We start from the raw sequence: 19145 nt of genomic DNA, 5'->3' as shown, positions 1-19145 counted from the left end.
CTGTTTCCATTTGTTATATTTTTATTTGATTTATTATTATTTATTGTTATTATTTCAACTGATAACATTTATTTTATGCTTACTAAATGTTACTGGTTATTCTGTTATTACACATTATTCATGAATTGTGAGTATTATTATCGGGGTGGGTATTTTCAGGTTGTAGTATCTTATTGAGCTCGCCGCTCACTGGCATTCCCGTTGCCTTGGCGTTTTATGCCAAGTACCGAAGAAACCGAAGGAGACACCGAGGCCTTGCAAGGCGACACTCAGCCTTGGTTAGCTTGAAGAGTGCCCAAGTTCCATGAATCAATTCCTAAAAATTCTAGTTTTTTTTTTTTTTCTAGTTTTCTTTCTATATTTGTGTCATTTCGGTTATGTACTAAGACTAAGCTGTGATGTAAGAACTTTAAATTATGGGTTGTTAATTAATGGATGTTAGTAATCTTGGTAGCAATATTGATTTTAAGTTTCTAAATCTTATTATGATGTCCTTAAATTTGGGGCGTCACAATGGGTCTATGAAATTATGTTCTTAGAGTGATTTTTGATCGATTTATTGTGATGAGTCTCAGTTTCTGTATCACTCTTGATTTTTCTCTAAATTACTCTTGAATTTTCTCTGGATTTGGCAATTTTCTCTGGATTACCTTTAAATTTTCTCTAAATTTGGTAATTTTCTCTGAATTACCCTTGAATTTTCTCTGGTTTCAATTTTCTTTGATTTTTCTATGGTTTGAATTTTCTCTGGTAAATGATTTGAATTTCTCTGGTTTCATCGCGATTTTGTTTGTTTGGGGTCAGATTAGGGTTTTTGAATCTGTAATAGGCTTCATTGCATTTTCCCCCCTCTGTATTTATCTTCTTGATGTATACAAGGTTGCCAATGATGTTAAAGCATAGAAATTTGCCTTCATCTCTAGCATCCCAATCACAGAAATTGGAATTTCTTTGGATTTGAGAGGAAGAATTTCTCTGGTTTGGGTTGGAGAGGGAGAATTTATCTGGGTTAAGTGAATTTCTCTGGATTGGAGATGAGAATTTCTCTAGTTTTCAGTGAATTTCTCTGAGTTAGAGAGGGAAATTTCTCTGGGTTGAAGTGAATTTCTCTGGAAAGTCCAGAGAAATGTGAGATTTTCTCTGTGCAGTCTAGAATTTCTCTGAATAGAATTTCTCTGGGAAAAATTTCTCTGGGCTGAAATTTTTCTGGACTGAAATTTTCCTGGATCAATGTTGAGGGACCTTAGATATTATGAAAATATTAGATGTCCTTTATATTATAAAGTCTTAACACCAGGGACCTTAAAAAAAAAAACCCCATAATGATATGTGGTGGACTTTTGAAGGAATTTTTTTTGTATTTCTCCTTAATGCATTAAAGTTTTATTATAAAAAATTTTTGACCAAGTCTCTCAAAATTTATATATGGAGCTGTTCTTGAAAATTATGTCTATTTTTATTTCTAAAAATAACTTATGCTACTTTTATTTAAAAAAAGGGGGAAAATTATGGTACAATGGTGATTTTAAAAAATATTTATATACATAAAATAATTCAGAATTTTAATTATTAATATTCATAAAATTTTTCATTGGTTTGTATTTTTTTTTTCTGCATTTACACTGACTAAAAATTTTTCTTTAAGAAAAAGAAAATTATTATTTTTAGACCAAAAAAAAAAAAAGAAAAAAAAAGAAAATGAAGAGTATTTTCGAATTTTTAAGCATTTTTGTTTTTAAAAATATAAAAAGAAAATGAAACAATGAAAATAGCTCCCTTTTCTTTTCAAAACACAGCGTTTACCGGTATTTGCGCGGGAACCTCAAGAGAGCTTTCTCTTCTCTGTCTCCGTCTCCGTCTCCGTCTCCACCTCCACCTCCGTCAGCCCTTCAAACCAGAGCAACAATGGCGTCTCAAAACCCTAATCAAACCCCAATGCATCCAGAGGTGATCCAATCGAGCCCAGACAATTCGCCTCCATCCAATCGAGCCTCGATTTCGCCTTCACAAATCGACACGAAAGACCTCGTCGAGAACCTGTTTCCAGACAAACCCGAAACTTCCCACAACAGCCCCAACCCTAATGCCCCCTCCGCCCCTTCCGAGTCCGTCGAAGAGGTCATCCTCACCGTCCCCGGCGCAATCCTCCACCTGATCGACAAACAGTACAGCGTCGAGCTCGCTTGCGGCCATTTATCGATCATTCACCTCCGCCAGGGTGACAATGTCGTCGCTGTCCTCGCCCGCGTTGCCGACGAGATCCAATGGCCGCTGGCTAAAGATGAGGCTGCGGTTAAACTGGATGAATCGCATTACTTCTTCTCTCTCCGCGCTCCGAAAGTGGACGATTCAGATTCAGATTCGGATTCGGATTCGGATTCGAGCGATGATGAGAGCAGCGGAAAGAAGGGATCAGTGATTGATCCGGATAATTTGTTGAATTACGGGCTGACGATTGCGTCCAAGGGGCAAGAAGGTTTGTTGAAAGAGTTTGATGAAGTTTTGGAGCATTACAGTAGCTTTTCAGTACAGAAGGTGTCAGAGAAGGGGAAGAAATCGGAGGTGTTGGATGTAACGGTTGTGAAGGAGATTGCACCGGAGGATTTGGAGTCGGAGAAGAAGAAGGAGCTGATGGAGGAGCAGTGTGCTGCGTACTGGACCACGTTGGCGCCGAATGTGGAGGATTATAGTGGGACTGCGGCAAAGCTGATTGCGACAGGGTCGGGGCAGCTGATTAAGGGGATTTTGTGGTGTGGTGATGTGACTGTTGACAGATTGAAATGGGGCAATGAGGTTTTGAGGAAGAGGATCAAACCCAGTTCGAGCTCGGAGATCAGTCCTGAACTCTTGAAGAGGATCAAAAGGTATATTTTTTTTGCTGCTGTTTTTGTTGTCAACCTTTTGTTTTCTGAAAGCATTTGGATTGCTTTGTGGACTGTTTTCTGAATGTTACTGGTTCTTTGTGATTTTGTGAATGTTTGACTTTGGTTTGGTTTTCCATTACATGTGGAGAATTGATCATTGAATTGGATTTGGGAGTGTCAAATTAGGGAATGGATGGTAATATCTGAATTTTGAATGGATGTTTATGATCTTTGTACGTTGTTTGTTCTTTTAGGGTTAAGAGGGTGACAAAAATGACTCAGAAAGTAGCAACTGGGGTCCTTACTGGGGTTGTGAAGGTTTCAGGATTCTTCACCCGTTCAGTTGCTAACTCGAAAGTGGGCAACAAGTTCTTTGGCCTCCTGCCAGGGGAAATTGTTCTTGCGTCCCTGGACGGATTTAGTATGTTCATCTTCTCTCTCTCTCTGAGTTTTATATGCACATTTGAAGCTGTTGGGTACATGACAAATTTTAGTGGACCTGTCTGTTATTCACTCTGCTGCTCAACGTTTGAAATTTGTACATATTTGCTTCTGTTTTGGATTTGGAAGTTCAATTTGTATTCCAGCTCCTGTTCCCACTTTTGTCTATTTTTGTTTCACTGCCACCTTGACTGCCAATTAGTTTTGCTGTGCATTTAATTTGGTTTTTTTTGTTACTCAATGATGTTTTGCCTTTGATGTGGAGCTAGATAAGGATTTGAACCATTATAGACGCTGATGATGGATTGTTGGAGTTTTTGTACTCTGAAGGGCATTGCATACCGTACATATTTTCTCTTTACTTGGGATTAACTTTGGAATTCATGGGATGGTATAATCTTTTGGTCCATAACCTTTACTTGGTGTTGAGATGTCACTAGGTTGTTGACCAAGTTATTGACTTGATGTGTTGAGGTTGATCAAGTATTTTTTAAGAGTTTTGTGGTTCATAGACATTGGCATTGGAATTGGGAATTGTTATGGGAAAATGAAGGGAAAACTAATGAGAAGGAAAACCTTTTTTTTTTTGCCTTTGTATTTTCCCTTTTACTTAAGGAAACACTGGCTTAAAAAAATATATGAAATGATAAGAAGCCATGAAAAAGAGAAAGATAAATGATAACTAGAACCAATAATCTCTCACATACTTTGTTTATTTTTTCCTTTTCTCATTGTTTTCTTTTGTAACGAAACTAGGAACAATTGATTTCTTTGAATTTCCCCCATTTTCGCTCTCCAAATCCATGAACAAAAAAGAGTGCATGTCAAACGTATCCCATCTGTGCTTCATTGCCTCTCGTGGTCTTCTCTTTGAGTATGAATATCATTCTTGGGATCCCTTCTAATTCTCAAGCTGACTATACAACAGCAGACAAGTCACTCTTCACCATCTACCTCATCTTAGGCTACTCATAGTAATTTACTTGAATTTTAAACTTGCTGGTCTAACAGGATGGGGATTGTTGAATTGATTGTTCACTTGGGACTTGAGTGGTTTGTGGAGCATGCACTTTATGCTTTTCTTGGTGTTTTGTTCCCTTGAGGATATGAATACATATATAATGCTTCTTTATAATACCAAGTAACTGAGATTGGCTACCAAGTCGCTTAATGTTTCTGTTCACTTTCTCTCTGTTTAAAACTAGACCCATCACTTTGTCTTCCTCTCACTTTGTCTCTCTCAAAACCTTATCCATCACTTATGCTTCCTCTCTGTTGAGTCACCAGTTATCCCAAAAGCTTACGCTGTTTGGAAATGTGTCCAACAATGTATATTAAGCTATCCAACACCCTTTCTCATGTACAACCCCGTTTTGCATGTGGAGAACCAAACAAAAGGAGAAGCAAACAACCAAACAAAGAAAAAGACATCAACGGGGACAGAATACCAAATGCCAATAGAGAGACTCAATCCCAAGACCTCTGTCAACTTGAGCTCTGATACCATGTCAAGTCATCAATTATCCCAAAAGCTTAAGTTGTTAGGAAATGGGCCCAACAATGTATGTCAACCTATTCAACTCACTTTCTTTGTGGCTCCAAAAATAGACCCGTCACTTTCTCTCGATAAAACTAGACCCATCACCATGGATAAGGACGACTAAACAGGATGAGTACCTTATTTTTTTGTGCCAAGTTCAACCCCGTTGTTCCTTGAATGAGCCTTGATCCAAAGATAATAACACTCTAATGATTTATCATTCTTCATAATCATATCTTTTGGTAGACACAGTTATGAAGTTCTGAAATCTCAATATATTTGCTTCATTACTAAAATAACTTGTCATTCCATGCACCGTATAAAGCTTATCATCATTAGCGTGTTATTGTCCTTTTAAGAAGGATCCTCCCCAAAGGCTTTCTGCTCTGCATCATCCAAAACCAAATTCATGTACTCGCTAAACCCAATAATGTGCCCTTCAATCCTCAGGTCCTGCTCAAAAAACCATTTCTGGATGCAAGATGTAATTTGAAGGAATCTGAAATTGAGATTGATAGGTTGGTACATGATCCTCTGGACTTAGGTGGTCGCAATGGCTGCTACCTGCCTCGCTGATAGTGTTGTCTCCTTCAGAAAACCTTCATGCTTCATAATCATTTAAAAAGTGATAATTTGATAAACCAGCTATTTTGGTTGAATTCTATTTGGTGTCTTTTGCATCATCGCTCTCTTTTTCTTTTACAGCACTTAAACTAGTTCACATTTTTTCTTGACTTTTATCCTTCTGAATAGGTAAGGTTTGTGATGCTGTTGAAGTAGCTGGAAAGAATGTGATGTCAACCTCATCAACCGTGACAACTGGACTTGTCTGTCACAGGTAAATCTTGATCTATCTAATATCCAACACATCCATGATTAATGCAATCAAAAATGAAAATAGAAAGCTCAACTTTGTGACTTCTCTTTGCAGAATGAATTTATGCAGAATCCATTAGTTGAATTAAATTATTTTATTGTTATAATGAGAACATGAATTTTAGAGGATCAAATTTTATCCTGATGCAGATATGGGGAAGAGGCAGCCAAGGCAACAACTGAAGGACTCGATGCTGCAGGGTATGCTGTTGGGGCAGCATGGGCTGTTTTCAAAATTCGAAAGGCTTTTGACCCAAAAAGTGTTATAAAACCTTCCATCTTGATCAAGTCTCCTGCTAAAATTGTGGCTGCTGAGGTGAAAGCGAAAATTTCCAAGTAATTTGATGTGCATTGTTGATTTGGTGCAACTTCTGCAGTAGATATGCCATTCGAATTTTGAACCCCAATATTTTTGCCTGCCTCACATGTTATACAAAAAGTTTTCTGTAGATATTGTTGACTGTAGGTGAAAATGTTGGTCGGTGACCAATTTTTTAATTTTTTAAACATTTATTGATTGTACTGAACGTAAAACAAGGAGATTGATGGAGACAAAAAGCTTCTTTTTATTGGTCAATTGTTGTAAGCTTATCAGTCATATGGAAATCGAATGTTGTCATCTGTTTTCAGATGGGGATTTAATTGAAAACAAACAATCAATATCATCTAAAGATTTCACACTACTATTAATTAATTGGTTGAAAATGAGAAAAATAAATAAATTAATCAGCTATTTTTTTCCAGGGGAAGATTGGTATTGGCTTTTGTTGAGGGGTTTGGAAGCCAATACAGGCTGTGATCAACCAACGGTTTTGAGGTTTAGAAACAAGAAGTGGATTTTTTGGCTTAATTAGGCTTTGTTCGTAAAGGCAGATTGCATAGTTTTTTATGTTCGTGAAGGGAGAGCTTCTAAATGTCCCCAAAAACATCTTTGGAACCCCACCATTTTATGAATTTTTTTAATACCTTTATACCTCTAAGTAAAATTACAAGGCATGACAAAAACCTTAAATTTGTTTCTCTCTGCACCCGCACTATCCACCTCCAGCAGCCACTGCCCCCACCTCCTACCACAATTCTAGACCCTTCTCTTCCTCTCCCACCACACCTAGGACGCCCCACTCCTGCGACCCAGCCCTCCCCTCACTCAACCACCACCACCCACCCCATCTATAGCCAACCTCCAGCCCCTTCTTTGGACCAGTGGAAGTGGTAATTATTCAGTAACTTCAGAGTAATAACTTAGTGATTATTTAGCCCCTTCTTTGGACCAGTGGAAATGAGTAATTATTCGGTGACCTTAGGCGTTTACTGCATCTACATGTCATTTATCATCAAATCCATGCCTAGTTTTTATTTCCGTGCAAACATTGTTGCTACTGCATTGCTTCATTATTTTCCAAACATTGGCTTTCACAAACTTGCATACAACACGCTTCCTTTAAAGTTAAGGTAATATTGTTCATGCATTGTGACTGCCACCTATCGACAGCCCCAGTAAGTATGCATACAGATCTATAGCGCATGTTTTCAATTGCTTGAATTGGAAACTCGAGCATTTGCAAGCAATTAAAATCACATATTTTGCTTTCCCTGCATGCTACTATTTTTTACATTCATACTCTATATTACACTTTACCTCCTCAACTGTAGTTGAATATCACTTTACCCCTCTCAACATAAAACCATACATTTAGATCCGTCAACTATATATATATAAAATAATAAAAAAACCCCCATACAATAGCCCCCTTCTAGAGGGGGCAAAGTGAAGAATTTTTTTATGGTTGAGGGGCCTAAATGTATGTTTGTTTTTAGTGATTGTTGAGGGGGCAGGGATCACTTTGGATTACTGTTTTGTGACTATTCATGTTTCAGAATGTGCATTCCAAAACATAAATTGCTAGGGCATTTGCGTTTTTCAGTACCTTTGGTATGAACAATATCTCATATCCATGTGCTTAACGATAGCCTAACTCACCATTTCTGTTATTATTTGCAGGACATGAGCTGTTAGATGTGATCATGAGTATGATGGCCTAATTTCTCTCTCTCTCTCTCAACACAAACACAAACACAAACACATGCACATGCTTGGGGCTTTTGCACTTTTTCTTTTGCCACAATAGGAATAGACACAATAGTTATCTGGATTATCTTATAATTATTTCTTAATTCAGTTTCTATTTGGTGCATATAACTAGGTAGATTTATGTTGAGGCCCTCAATCATTTTGAAATGATATCTCTGAATTCAGGGTTTCTTCTTGGGCCAAGTATTCAACAGGATGTGTGTTTTTTACCTTTGAAATGGCCATCTTGTCATTTTCTATCCGATGATATTATTCTTGCAGAAGCAACACCTTACAGAGTCTGGAACAGAGTCTGCTGTCAATTTGTGGCAGGCTTTTCTTCCTAGCAATGATGATTTATCATCTGAAAGGTCAATTTCCTATTTTTGAAGTTAAGACTTCATCATGTTGTTTTCTTCTAATGATCTTATTCAATTCTATGATTTTGGCAACTTGGTGGAGTCACCCAAGGCAGATAGGTCCATTGCTCAATTCATACATTAACTACGAAGACAGTGTATGGTAGTTGCTGCAAACTTCATTTTGCACAAATGTATAAAGCTTTTGTTATTGTTGAGAGTGAGGTGGTCGCAGTAGACCCTTGATAGGAAGATGACGGCTACTTGGATGGCTGATGACCACTAGAGGTGGATGTGAAGAGCTGAGGCCAATAAGAGAAGAGGGAGCACATGGTCAAATTGGATTGTCCTGGGGGAGGTCGAGCCATGTGTAACAACTCACTTCAGATATGTTCTTAAACCCCTTGGTTTGACATATGGAGATTTCCTCCCTTCCCAACAGTTTTATGACAGATCTTTGAGATCATATCATAGGATAATAGTGTTAAGTCCCTTTCAATGGTGTAGGGTTAAGTATGATATTGCTCCCAAGGTATCATGTGTCTTGGCCAAGTCTCTCTTGGTCAAGGTGGAGCCATCCCAAGGAGGGACAACTAAGCGACCTTGACAATCCCTCCTCATCTCCAGCCTTCAGTCCACAAATCCTCCAATGCTCTCAGCTAGGTGGAGCCTGTTGGTCGTGCTCTCAGCCTAGGTTAACACTTGTAATTTGCCCTGGCAGCTAGGACTTATTGTGTCCTTTGGCTTGGGGCATACACGTTCATTGACTGAGCAGATGGGTACAGCTCATGCCCATGGGCGAGCCATAGGTGGCCATAGCTTGGGCAGAGATTTCTATGGCCGAGCCAGAGCATTAATACGAGTGATCCGTGGTATCATAGAAATCTATTGAGGCAAACTTGGAGCAGCTTATCCTTGCTAGGAGAGGGATTTAGAGCCCACAATTGGCTCACATGCGACGTCACAAGGATCGCACGCAGTGCCTTTCCTGCGAGATAACAGACTGGCAATGACGTGAGTCCATGTGGCTGACCTGAATGGCTATACCCAAATTATATCATGTGTTTTCTAATTGAGTTAATTTGTTGGTTTAAACTAAGAAAGTGATAGTTTAAATGAGAGTGGGGGATAAAGAGAGAGAATCACTGATTTCAGGTGATGAAGGCTAGAATCCCTGCTCTTGAATGTGAGAGAGGCAGGTCATAGTAACCGTCTTAAACTAGCATGACCTTAATTATTCTATTCATTTAAAAGCAGAAAAATTACTACCATCTCAATTAGATTAAAACCATTATTGTTGGTAGCTTAGCTCAAATCTGCCCCTGAACTGCTCATCCTCAGAAGTTAAAGCCATACTTTTCATGCACTGTGACTGCCACCCATTGGCAGCCCCAATAAGTTGCATACAGATTTATAGTGCATGTTTCCAATTGCTTAAATTGGAAACTCAAGCATGTGCAAGAAGTTAAAAGCACCTATTTAACTTTCCCTGTATACTACTATTTTTTACATCCATACTCTATATAATGTTACCTCTGGTTTGTGTAAAATAATGCCAATGTATTGGTTGGAATAAAAGCTAGGCCATTCTCTTAGTTAGTGAAAGGATGGTGGACACCATCAGCTTGCGGTCAATCGGTTTTGTCAGATAAGCATCCATACCAACCTCCAAGCATTTGGCTTCATCTGATGACATTGCATGGGCAGTTAGTGCAACAATTGGGATGTGTGAACTGGTTCCCAATTCTGATTTCCGGATTGCCTTTGTTGCTTCATAACCATCCATCTTTGGCATCTGGTTTGACATCAAACAAAGTAGAATTTAGTTTGCAGAAATTCACAGGGTAAAATTTTCTGAATTTTATAGTTGTGGGATGCTCAGTATCCGAAGAAAAATACCACTTTCTCTGGCTTAAAATTTTTAACTCAATTTATTTCTTTTGCACTGGGTATGATTTTTGCTACTGAAAATTCTGACCTAAATATTTTCTTTCTCCCCTTTTCCTTGTTACTATAATAGGCAATAGCCTATGATCAAACATGAAAAAAAAGGGGATCTAACCTGACAATCCATTAGGATCAAGTCGTACGGTAGGCATTCCTCAATTTTAGTTTGAGTTCTTGCATTGCCATCTCCCAAGGTAGATCCTCTTCTACACTCATCTGCACCTAGTTTGATCTTTAGAGCATCCACTGCCTGCATTCCATCTCCTACAACCACTACAGTAGCCCCCAATTTTTCCAGCATTATTGTTGCAACTCTCTGGAGTACTGGTGTATCTTCTGCCAGCAGTATACATATGCCTTCAAGAGCTTTCTGTTCATTAACAACTTTTCTGGAATATAGACTACCTTGCTCTTTTGAACAACTGCTAGTCAAATGCTGTTCCTGGCATTTTGAATTGTCATGCAATGTGGATCTGAATTGATTCGGATCATTTGTGCAAAAATCTCCTTCTTGCGAATACACTTGACTTAACTCAACAAAGCAATTGTTAACTGTCACACGCTGTGATGGACAAGGTGTAGTCGAATATTCTATTTGCTTTTCTTTAGTATGAGATTCCCTCATGGAGTTAGAACTTCCCATTTCGGACTTATCAGAATCATCAGAACTGGCTGCATCATACTGAATGGGATCTAATTCGAGACATTCATGCAAATCACCTTCTGCTGTCATAGATTTGAAGGCATTAGTTTTCTTTTGCAGCTCAAGATTTCTCTCCTTTATTGCAGCTTCCAAAATTTGAATCATTTTTGCCTTGTATAGTGGTCTATTAACCATCAATAGATGCCCTTTACTACGAAGCTCCATCTTAATGGTGTTGGAGGTGTCATGGTTTAGTATCCATGCAAACTTTGCTTTCCCGCAGTATTTATCAAGGAAATTTAACTGTTCCTTCCATATATCCGTGTTCAAGTCAAGTAGGCCTATGTCAACAACTATGATGACCACTGAATCCTTCACTTCTTGCTTATTTAATGATTCGGCTTTTGAGCATTCTGTAGGTGAACATTGTGCATTACTTTTGGCTTTAAAGCGTTCCTGAAGAATTTGAGTCAGCTCATTCCATTCAGATGCTTCCCAGGTAAGCACTTCATTTTTCTGTAACCACTGAGACATTTTCAATCTACCCATTTTACCATTCAGTGCAAGTAGGACCTGCATTCCAATTTTGAACATATCAATCATTGCTGTCAAAATCTTTCACACATGAGTTTGAATAAAAAATTATTTCAGCTGAATTTCATATCAGCTTTTAGACTCCAGTATGAAGTTTATCCTACCTATTCATGGCCATGTATTCTACGCAGAGGGAGGAAGGTAAAGAGGGAAAAGCAAAGAGAGTACTACATAAATCTTGTGATCTTTAGATTTCATTGTCTAGATCCAAGAACTGTTTGCAGCAAAAGTATTGCAGAAAACAATTTTGGACTCTGTGTACTAGATTACATGCTATCAATAATTTCCCTTATTTTCGTTGGCTAGAATCTTTGCACCTCACTAGGAGATCAAGGGTTCTTGGTAAAAAATATTTACATGTCAGAATGAAGTAACTTACCATCAAGCTATGTTCAGTAAATTTTAGTTGACAATGCTTTCCTGCAGTATCTGCTGATGTACCGAGAAGCAAGTATAATCGCATTAGAGTGCCCGGGCCATTCTTCTTTACCACTTTGATTTCTCCACCCATCTTGTTCACCTGTTAGCACCTCACATTGTAAGATAGAATAAGGAGATCCACAAAGAGGTGGTGTGCAAAATACAGAAAATAATAAGTGACATTTTTTAGTTACATTTCAAATAAGATGAATTATGAGTCAACCCAAATGTCACATGTGTCAACCTGATTGAGATTTTGTTTTGCTCTAGTTCTAGTGTTTCGGTTTTCATGACCAAAAAATTTTATACCAGGGAAAATGCTTTTACTCACCAAGGTTCGCACAATGCATAGGCCAAGGCCAGTGCCACCATGCCTGAAAATGGAAAAAGAGTTCAAGAAATTCATTATAGAGTTTATTATAGCATATAAACAATAATTGTAACAGCACAATAGACTTCACATTTACTCAATAATGGATTCTTATTAATAAATTTAACCAGTGGAGGATGTACAGCTCGGAAATCTGCTTACGTGCGAGTTGTTGAGGGATCAGCTTGCTCAAAGCTTTCAAAAACAGACTCCCATTTGTTTGGATCGATTCCTACAATAAGAAAATAAAGGAGAGAGGTCAATCAAGAATTTTTTTTTTTTTTTTTGAAATTGAATGTATTATGTTGTGGGTAGTTAAGAGTCCATTACATAGCTCTGAGGTACATACCACAGCCAGTGTCATCAACTTCAAACCAAAGAATCACTTTGTTATCTTTTTTGCAGGATCTCTTTGCGTGGTTTACATATTGCTTCAAAATTGTTTTGTGTGTACTCCATGATTCCTTTGGATTGAGATGAAACTTCCTGCCGTTGCTAGAAGTGTTTGGATTCTCACACCATCCTCGCAGAACAATGTAGCCAGCTGTAAGCCACTTGGAAAATTAAATCCTGCTGGTTTTACCTTTACTTTCTAAAGAAAATTAATTCTCTTGTAAATGAATGAACTTGTGCTTTTTCTTTTTTTTTGATGCTTTAAATTGTGTTACAAACCTCCTTTAATGAAGTTTGGATGATTCAAAATATTAATCATTGACAAACTAGATTATGTTACTTGGAATTTAGCAATGTGTAATGAAGTAATGATCTAAGAGATTCCAACATCAAAACCTTCGGCTTTATGAGTCTTTCATTAGCCTGAATGCCCTAATTATGAACTGTTGATTGGGGTACATTCTTTTAAGCTGTCATCCAGATGTCAAATTATAAAATCAGTTAGGCCTCTTACATAGAAATAAAATCATAAAATTTTGATAAAAATGAATTAGGTAGAGGAAACAGAATGGTGATGAGAAGCCTCGTAGAAAATAAGAAGCAAATATGTATTAGAAAAACCCATATCAATTCAAAACTTTGTTGGAGATCATTAGAGGAATCTAGTTTTTTTGGCATTGAGATAGACTTATACGCAGTTAATTGAAAGAGCACTTTTGCTTATGTTTTCCTCTTTTCTATTCTTATCTGTATGTTAACTTTGATAAAAAAAATTACTTGGACCTTTTTTTTTCCCTCTTGTCTCTTAGTTTCATTCACTGTTTAAGCTGCATTGCAAATTGATTTATCGAAACACAAAAACATTGAGCTTGCAAATTAGGCAGTGTGACAGTTGCACTTACACGTAGTAAACTTGATAGAATTGCTAATTAGGTTTGCAAAAATTTGAACAACTCTTGCAGAGTCACCTTGAACTAATCTTGGCATATCATCTATAAAAGAAAAAAATGAGCAATAATGTGTGTCAGAACCTCTGAAGTAGAGACTACTAATTATACAATATGATAATTGAACTTAAATTCTTTTCGATTATGATCTTTATGTAATGAAGATTGTCATACCAGATAGGTCTAGAACAGTCTCCACATTGTGGTTAATGCACTGCACGGAGAACATATCCACTAGCCCTTCAAGTTCTCTCCCCAAGTCAAACTCAGTTTCTTCCAGCACCAGTTTTCCAGATTCAACCTATATAATAATTTCAAAGGATGTTAATTTAATGAGCACTGCAGTATTCTGGTACAACTTTAGCCATTAGGTTCTAACTTGGTAATCATGCTGCCAAAATTTCAATATTATTCTGGCATATTGGGGCCCACTTGTTCAGTGGTTAAAACTTGGCCTACTAACCTTGAGGATGTGGATTTAAACTTGAGAGTAGCCACTTTGTGCAAATTATGCCAAAAGTTAGGTTTGTGCTTAATCTACCCCTCCCAGACCGCCATCCAGTGGGGGTCTAAAGTAGTAGTACTTTTTATATTTTTTTTTATTACTCTTGTATATGGACATTAGTTTAAAACTTGAAACTCCTAGCTAAAATTAAGTTTATTTTCTTAATAAGGTCAAAAAAATCCAATATAATTCTGAAAACTGCTAACAAATGTAGTTTGTTGAGCTATTGAACTTCTTCAGTCAACACAAAGGAAAAAAAAGAAAAAGAAGAAGCTAATGATAGAAGGTAACTGCCTTGTTCTGTCAGTTGTAAATCACTCTAAACTTTCTATAACTTTAAATTTACGTGATTAGTTTGTTCTAGTACATGTTTATGAAACAACTAGTTTGGTTTATTTTTTAAGGGAGGGCTTGCCTTTGTTTCTCACCTTACTGAGATCCAAAATGTTGTTGAGAAGCCGGAGTAATGCAGTTGAGCATTTACGAATTTGGGTAATTGTTGCATATTGCTCATTTGTGAGACAATCATCACACATAAGGATGTCCAGCAGTCCAATCACTGCAGCCATAGGTGTTCGCAATTCATGACTGTCACAACAGAAGCAAGTTTTACCATCATGATGATTAACGATACAATAATGTGTTATCCGATAAAAGGCAAAATGTAAATCAAATGGGTTCACACAATAATTAGATGGTTTAAATTCAGTAAAAAGACAATGTAAGACTCAGAGAATGACTCATGCAACTTGGTTTAAGACGGAACATAATATAAAATAAATAAATAAATGAATGAAACAAGGATGGACCTACTGGGGGGCAAGGGGGATGATCGCCCGCCCCCCTACGATTTCAAAAAAACCCTTGCTATAATAATTTTGGCTATTAATTATCTCCAAGTTATATAGTCTTGTGCATTCTAAGGGTTTTTATTTTATTTTATTTTAAATGGCCATCCCCTCTACCTTTTTAAAGAAATTGAAGCCTATGAAACATTGGGTCAAAGTAAAAAATTAAAAAACTTGAACAAAATAAAACAAAAGAAATTATTTTCTCATAACAAGTGTAAAGTATAAGCCCCAATCTGCAGAGAAAAGAAGAGTGTGGAGGAGAAGTCAACAACTTACTCAATTACATTTATGGAGAAAATTATTGTTCGAGATTTTATTATCGAATCTATTATAGATGCTTTTAATGACCTAAAAGTGTGTTGAGCATAATTCAAGATATCTCATTTTAGTAGATAGATTGTCTTATCATTGCTATCTTTTGTAACTACTCAATGTGGATACAAGAAAACATGCTTATTTATATAAATTTTCATTTTATTTTTCACTTTTTATGCTGGTAGAAATTGATGTTGTAGTCCATAGTTTCATTTTGAAATTTATGTTAGTATATACGTTAGAATCTTTGGTCCGTCCTTGTTTCCATTCGAACATTTCATTATATTATCTTATATGTTGACAAGACAACCAAGTTCAAAATGATACTCACCTCATGTTTGCTAAAAACTGGCTTTTGTAGTTGCTAGATGCCTCTGCCTTTCTCCTTGCATCTAAATGACTGATCAACTCTGCTCTTAGTTTCATTTCCTTTGACACCCCATTTGTCAATATGAAAATGCAAACACAACCGACGACTAGGATACATAATGAAGCTGATATCAGTATTACCAATGTTTTGAAAGCCCTCTCATCTACCTTCCCCATTATATATTTCCTCGGAATAATGATCACGCCTACCTGTAAAAGTATTGCTCTTTAAGAACCAAGTTCTTACCACTGTTGTTAGAACTGAGATTTCAATGTATGATAAGAAATCTTACCATTGGAAGCCTCTTTAAGTTTAGGAAAAACGAATCGATGTAATATAACTGGTGTCCAAGCCGAGCATTCTCTGCATGAACCTCGTGACTTGGAGCAAAATTGTCGCCATAGGCCTGCTTTAGCCACTCTGCTCCCAATCGTATCACTTGATCCTCAGAATCGATGGCCATCATAAGCTTAGGACCTGTCGTTGAATTCATCAACAGAGGAGTGTTTGAGGAAGTAGCAAGTAACCAGCCTTCTTGAGAGGTCAAGTAAATGTGTCCGCTGTGGAATTCAACAAGTTCTTTCATAAGCTGACCTACGCTATAAAGCGCGGTTGTAACGCCCACAACCGCCACTATGCTTTTGTTGGAAGCATCCCAAACCGGCAACGCTGCAGAAAGCAATGGTGAATCCGTGTATTTGCTCACTGCTACGTGCCACGAAGCAACACCGTCAGGTACTTGTGAAAGGCCTGCAATGTTAATTAGATCATCTGGAAGGATTGGCCTTGCTTTCCCTATCTTTTCACCTGTAAGAGGATCGAGTGGCTCTCGGTACCAGATAGCAGAAAAGTTATTGTGTATGGATTGATCGCTCCACCCTTGATGAGACGACAGCAAGTTGATGTCATAAGAACCGCTGATTGAATAGTTGACAAGATCTGAGTAGATGTAAAATGTATTGTTACTCCGGTGATCTCTGTGGAAAGCCTGGACGAAACCATTTCTGTAATTTATAGTTATAGCATTAAGAGCCTTGCGACTTGCAAATAGTGCCCATGTTACATCCCTCATTACTTCGTATAACTGCTAAGAGTCGAAAAGTTCAAAAAAAAATGTTACCTACTACATATATATATATATATATATATATAAACTGTCCTCAGATATAATTTGCAGCATTGGGAACAAAGAGAATATCTGAAAAAACAACCTCGACTTGTTGTGCTTGATTAACAGGCTTGCTGTACCGTCTGATGACATACTGTGACAATTTAACTTGAGCTGTAGTTATTTCGACAGTGGAATTCAAGATGTTCCACATTCGTAATATGGGACGCTGTAGAAGTTCATACCGAAGGCCATAAGCTAAATTTTCAAGTGATTTTGCTGTGTAGACCCTTGTAAAATGCCATGTCAACAATGTTAGCATTCCTATCAAAATTGCTAGCATCACCTGCATGAAGCCATTGACAAGTATAAGAATTTCTGAACTGGAGTTTGTATCTGCAACTATATAAAAGAGAAAAATAACCAAGATTGAATTCTTCATTGTTTGCTATTGACGGAAAATTTAAGTGCACATTTGAAAGGTTGAAGAGGAGGAAGGGGGATGGCTGGCAGGGCTGCCACAGGGGTGGATGCATTGGTAGAATCTCACGTAGATGTGATTGTAGAGTACGTGGCCCTGGACTGTACATGACAGGTGCTTCCAAGTGAGCACACTGTGCGTGAGAGGGTGTGAAGCAAAGTCTGACATCTTCGTAATGTGTAATATACATCTCACAAAAATAATGCGCAGTATGTAAGCATATTGAGGGTTAGGGCTTGGGGTTGAATTCCATCCAAGGCTGTGTGACAGTGAGAACTGAATAGTAATAGCTCTTGTAACTTTATACCAAAATTGGACCATACCCCATTGAGGAAATCAAATCAAGAGAAGAGTATGTCAATAAAGAAACAACTGAAAATAAATGAGAATTGTCATGGAAAGATGAAGCATATAATCAAGGGACATCCAAAATTATTTTCATATATAATTTTTATAGCACACCCACACAAACCAATCCTTGGGTAGGTTGTAGACAAGCTAGAACAATAAAAATTTTGTTTTTTTTTTTTCTTTCTTCATACACAAATGTATCTGCCACATAATTCAGTGTTCATATTCATCAGGTTTGCTGACCATTTTGTTTTATTTTTTCTTTTCTCTGTTGGCAATTTAATTAGACGAGGAATTCTCCAAGGCAGGATCACATTGGACCCATCCTTGCAGGGTAAAATAAGACAAAGGCGTGTCCAATGATCAGAGACAAAAAATTTACAAACCATGATGGCGAGGCGAACGACAAAGACACTGTAGTATGATGAGAGACAATGGCTGCTTGCATACAGGAACTCTTCTTGTTCTACATCCCTGTGGAAAGTTCTTCGGCTGCTGCCGCTACTGCTGCTGCTGCTGCTGCGAGGAGATTGGTTCGTTTCCGAAGAATTAATGGTAAAACCAGAAATTCTGTTGAAGAAGACTCTGACCCTTCTCAGGAGTGATGCCATTGGTGGAGTGGTTGGAGGTGGTGAAGATTCAGAGCTTATAGAGGAGTGGGTTTCCTCTACTTTCTTTGCCATTTTAATCTTCCAAAACAGCAAGGTTGCTTACATGATATTGTTATTAAACATTTGCAAGTAGGAACACAGAGAGGGAAAGAGAGGTGTGTGTGTGTGTTTTTTTTTTGGGTACAAAGAGGGGTGTGTTTAATATTACTAGTGTCACTTCCACTTTTTAGTGGCACATTTACCAGAAGCTTTTGAAAGTGGGAGGTGGTGTAGTGTTATTCACTTATTCCTCATCCATATCTTCCACCCCTTTTTTTAATTGCCTTCGACAAATTCGACCGTTATGTATAATGATTTTGGAATTTATGTAGGTCAAAATGGCCATACCATGCTTGACCATGTACATCTTATTTTGCTTTTTTAGTTTCTTCCAATTTACTTGTTGAAAATGTTTTTTTTTTCCCTTTTTGTCTTGTAAAGAACCTTGTTTAAAGCAGGGTCATATTGAGCATACTTGACAAAGTAAATTCTGAATATATGCAGTCACTTGCAAACTATATGTATATTATTGAGACCAAATATATTACGAGAAGAGTTGAAACTACGCATTTGAATTTACGATTCAATCTACGGGAAGTCCCTTTATTATTGAACTATTCATGCAGATTTCATTAGTTAAAATTTAGATCTCATTTGACAATATTGCTTTTTAGCTTAAAAGCTAAAAAGTCATCAAAAAATTCAAAAAGCCAACTTATACAAAAAAGTTAAATATTCTTTTTTCTCTTTATTTTTTGTACATCTTTTCATAAAAAAATCAAAAATTCATTCCAAACATACTAGTTTTTTTTACATCATATTTTAGCCAAAAAATTAAAAAGTTGCTAAAAATGTCTGTTCCCAAACGAGGCCTTAGTATAGGGTTTCCAAATGTAGATCATTGGGCCCATAATTGGAAATTTAGGGATAGTGTATATGTTTGGTATTATTTTTAGAATTTGTTTTATGAAAAACACTAAAAAAATAATTTGGTGAAAAAATAATAATTTTTTTAAAAACACTCACCATTTTCAATTTTTGTGTGTGCT

At 37.2% G+C, this 19145-nt stretch overlaps 2 protein-coding genes and 1 long non-coding RNA gene across 4 annotated transcripts; 2 read left to right on the top strand and 1 right to left on the bottom strand.

Moving 5' to 3' along the window:
- Window positions 1-1792: 1792 nt before the first annotated feature.
- LOC114285262 (protein EARLY-RESPONSIVE TO DEHYDRATION 7, chloroplastic) lies at window positions 1793-7148 on the top strand. Of its 2 annotated transcripts, XM_028228302.2 has the most exons (4): window positions 1793-2864; window positions 3119-3285; window positions 5599-5683; window positions 5872-7148. In XM_028228302.2, the coding sequence occupies exons 1-4, from the start codon at window positions 1906-1908 to the stop codon at window positions 6059-6061; spliced, it is 1401 nt and encodes a 466-aa protein (XP_028084103.2). In that variant the 5' UTR covers window positions 1793-1905; the 3' UTR covers window positions 6062-7148. The 2 variants fall into 2 exon arrangements, with proteins under 2 accessions (XP_028084103.2, XP_082748014.1); XM_082891888.1 differs by lacking the exons at window positions 5599-5683; window positions 5872-7148 and adding an exon at window positions 5296-5365.
- Window positions 7149-9491: 2343 nt separating this feature from the next.
- On the bottom strand, window positions 9492-18129 carry LOC114285263 (histidine kinase 1). The gene is made up of 13 exons (XM_028228303.2): window positions 17833-18129; window positions 16718-16960; window positions 15799-16590; window positions 15468-15715; window positions 14399-14558; window positions 13640-13766; window positions 13421-13510; window positions 12475-12669; window positions 12288-12357; window positions 12087-12129; window positions 11715-11855; window positions 10214-11314; window positions 9492-9946 (listed from the first exon to the last, which is right to left on the bottom strand). Exons 1-13 carry the CDS (start codon window positions 18127-18129, stop codon window positions 9731-9733), a joined length of 3723 nt encoding a protein of 1240 aa, XP_028084104.2. The 3' UTR covers window positions 9492-9730.
- Window positions 12257-18644, top strand: LOC114285264 (uncharacterized). The gene is made up of 3 exons (XR_003637199.2): window positions 12257-12383; window positions 12531-12671; window positions 17734-18644. It is a non-coding gene; the product is annotated as an uncharacterized LOC114285264 (long non-coding RNA).
- Window positions 18645-19145: the final 501 nt, after the last annotated feature.

Source organism: Camellia sinensis, chromosome 1 (assembly GCF_055761805.1).
Source record: "Camellia sinensis isolate YWXY chromosome 1, ASM5576180v1, whole genome shotgun sequence".
Taxonomy (NCBI): Eukaryota; Viridiplantae; Streptophyta; class Magnoliopsida; order Ericales; family Theaceae; genus Camellia; species Camellia sinensis.
The sequence above is the reverse complement of the archived record's forward strand: the minus strand, read 5'-3'. Positions and strand labels throughout refer to the sequence as shown.

Coding starts and splice junctions, on each gene's coding strand:
- LOC114285262 (XM_028228302.2), top strand. CDS start 1,906: ATGGCGTCTCAAAACCCTAATCAAACCCCAATGCATCCAGAGGTGATC. Junction 3,286..5,598: donor TGCGTCCCTGGACGGATTTA/GTATGTTCATCT, acceptor CCTTCTGAATAG/GTAAGGTTTGTGATGCTGTT. Junction 5,684..5,871: donor ACTGGACTTGTCTGTCACAG/GTAAATCTTGAT, acceptor ATCCTGATGCAG/ATATGGGGAAGAGGCAGCCA.
- LOC114285263 (XM_028228303.2), bottom strand. CDS start 18,129: ATGGCAAAGAAAGTAGAGGAAACCCACTCCTCTATAAGCTCTGAATCT. Junction 13,511..13,639: donor GACTGTTCTAGACCTATCTG/GTATGACAATCT, acceptor TTTCTTTTATAG/ATGATATGCCAAGATTAGTT. Junction 11,856..12,086: donor TATGCATTGTGCGAACCTTG/GTGAGTAAAAGC, acceptor AGGTGCTAACAG/GTGAACAAGATGGGTGGAGA.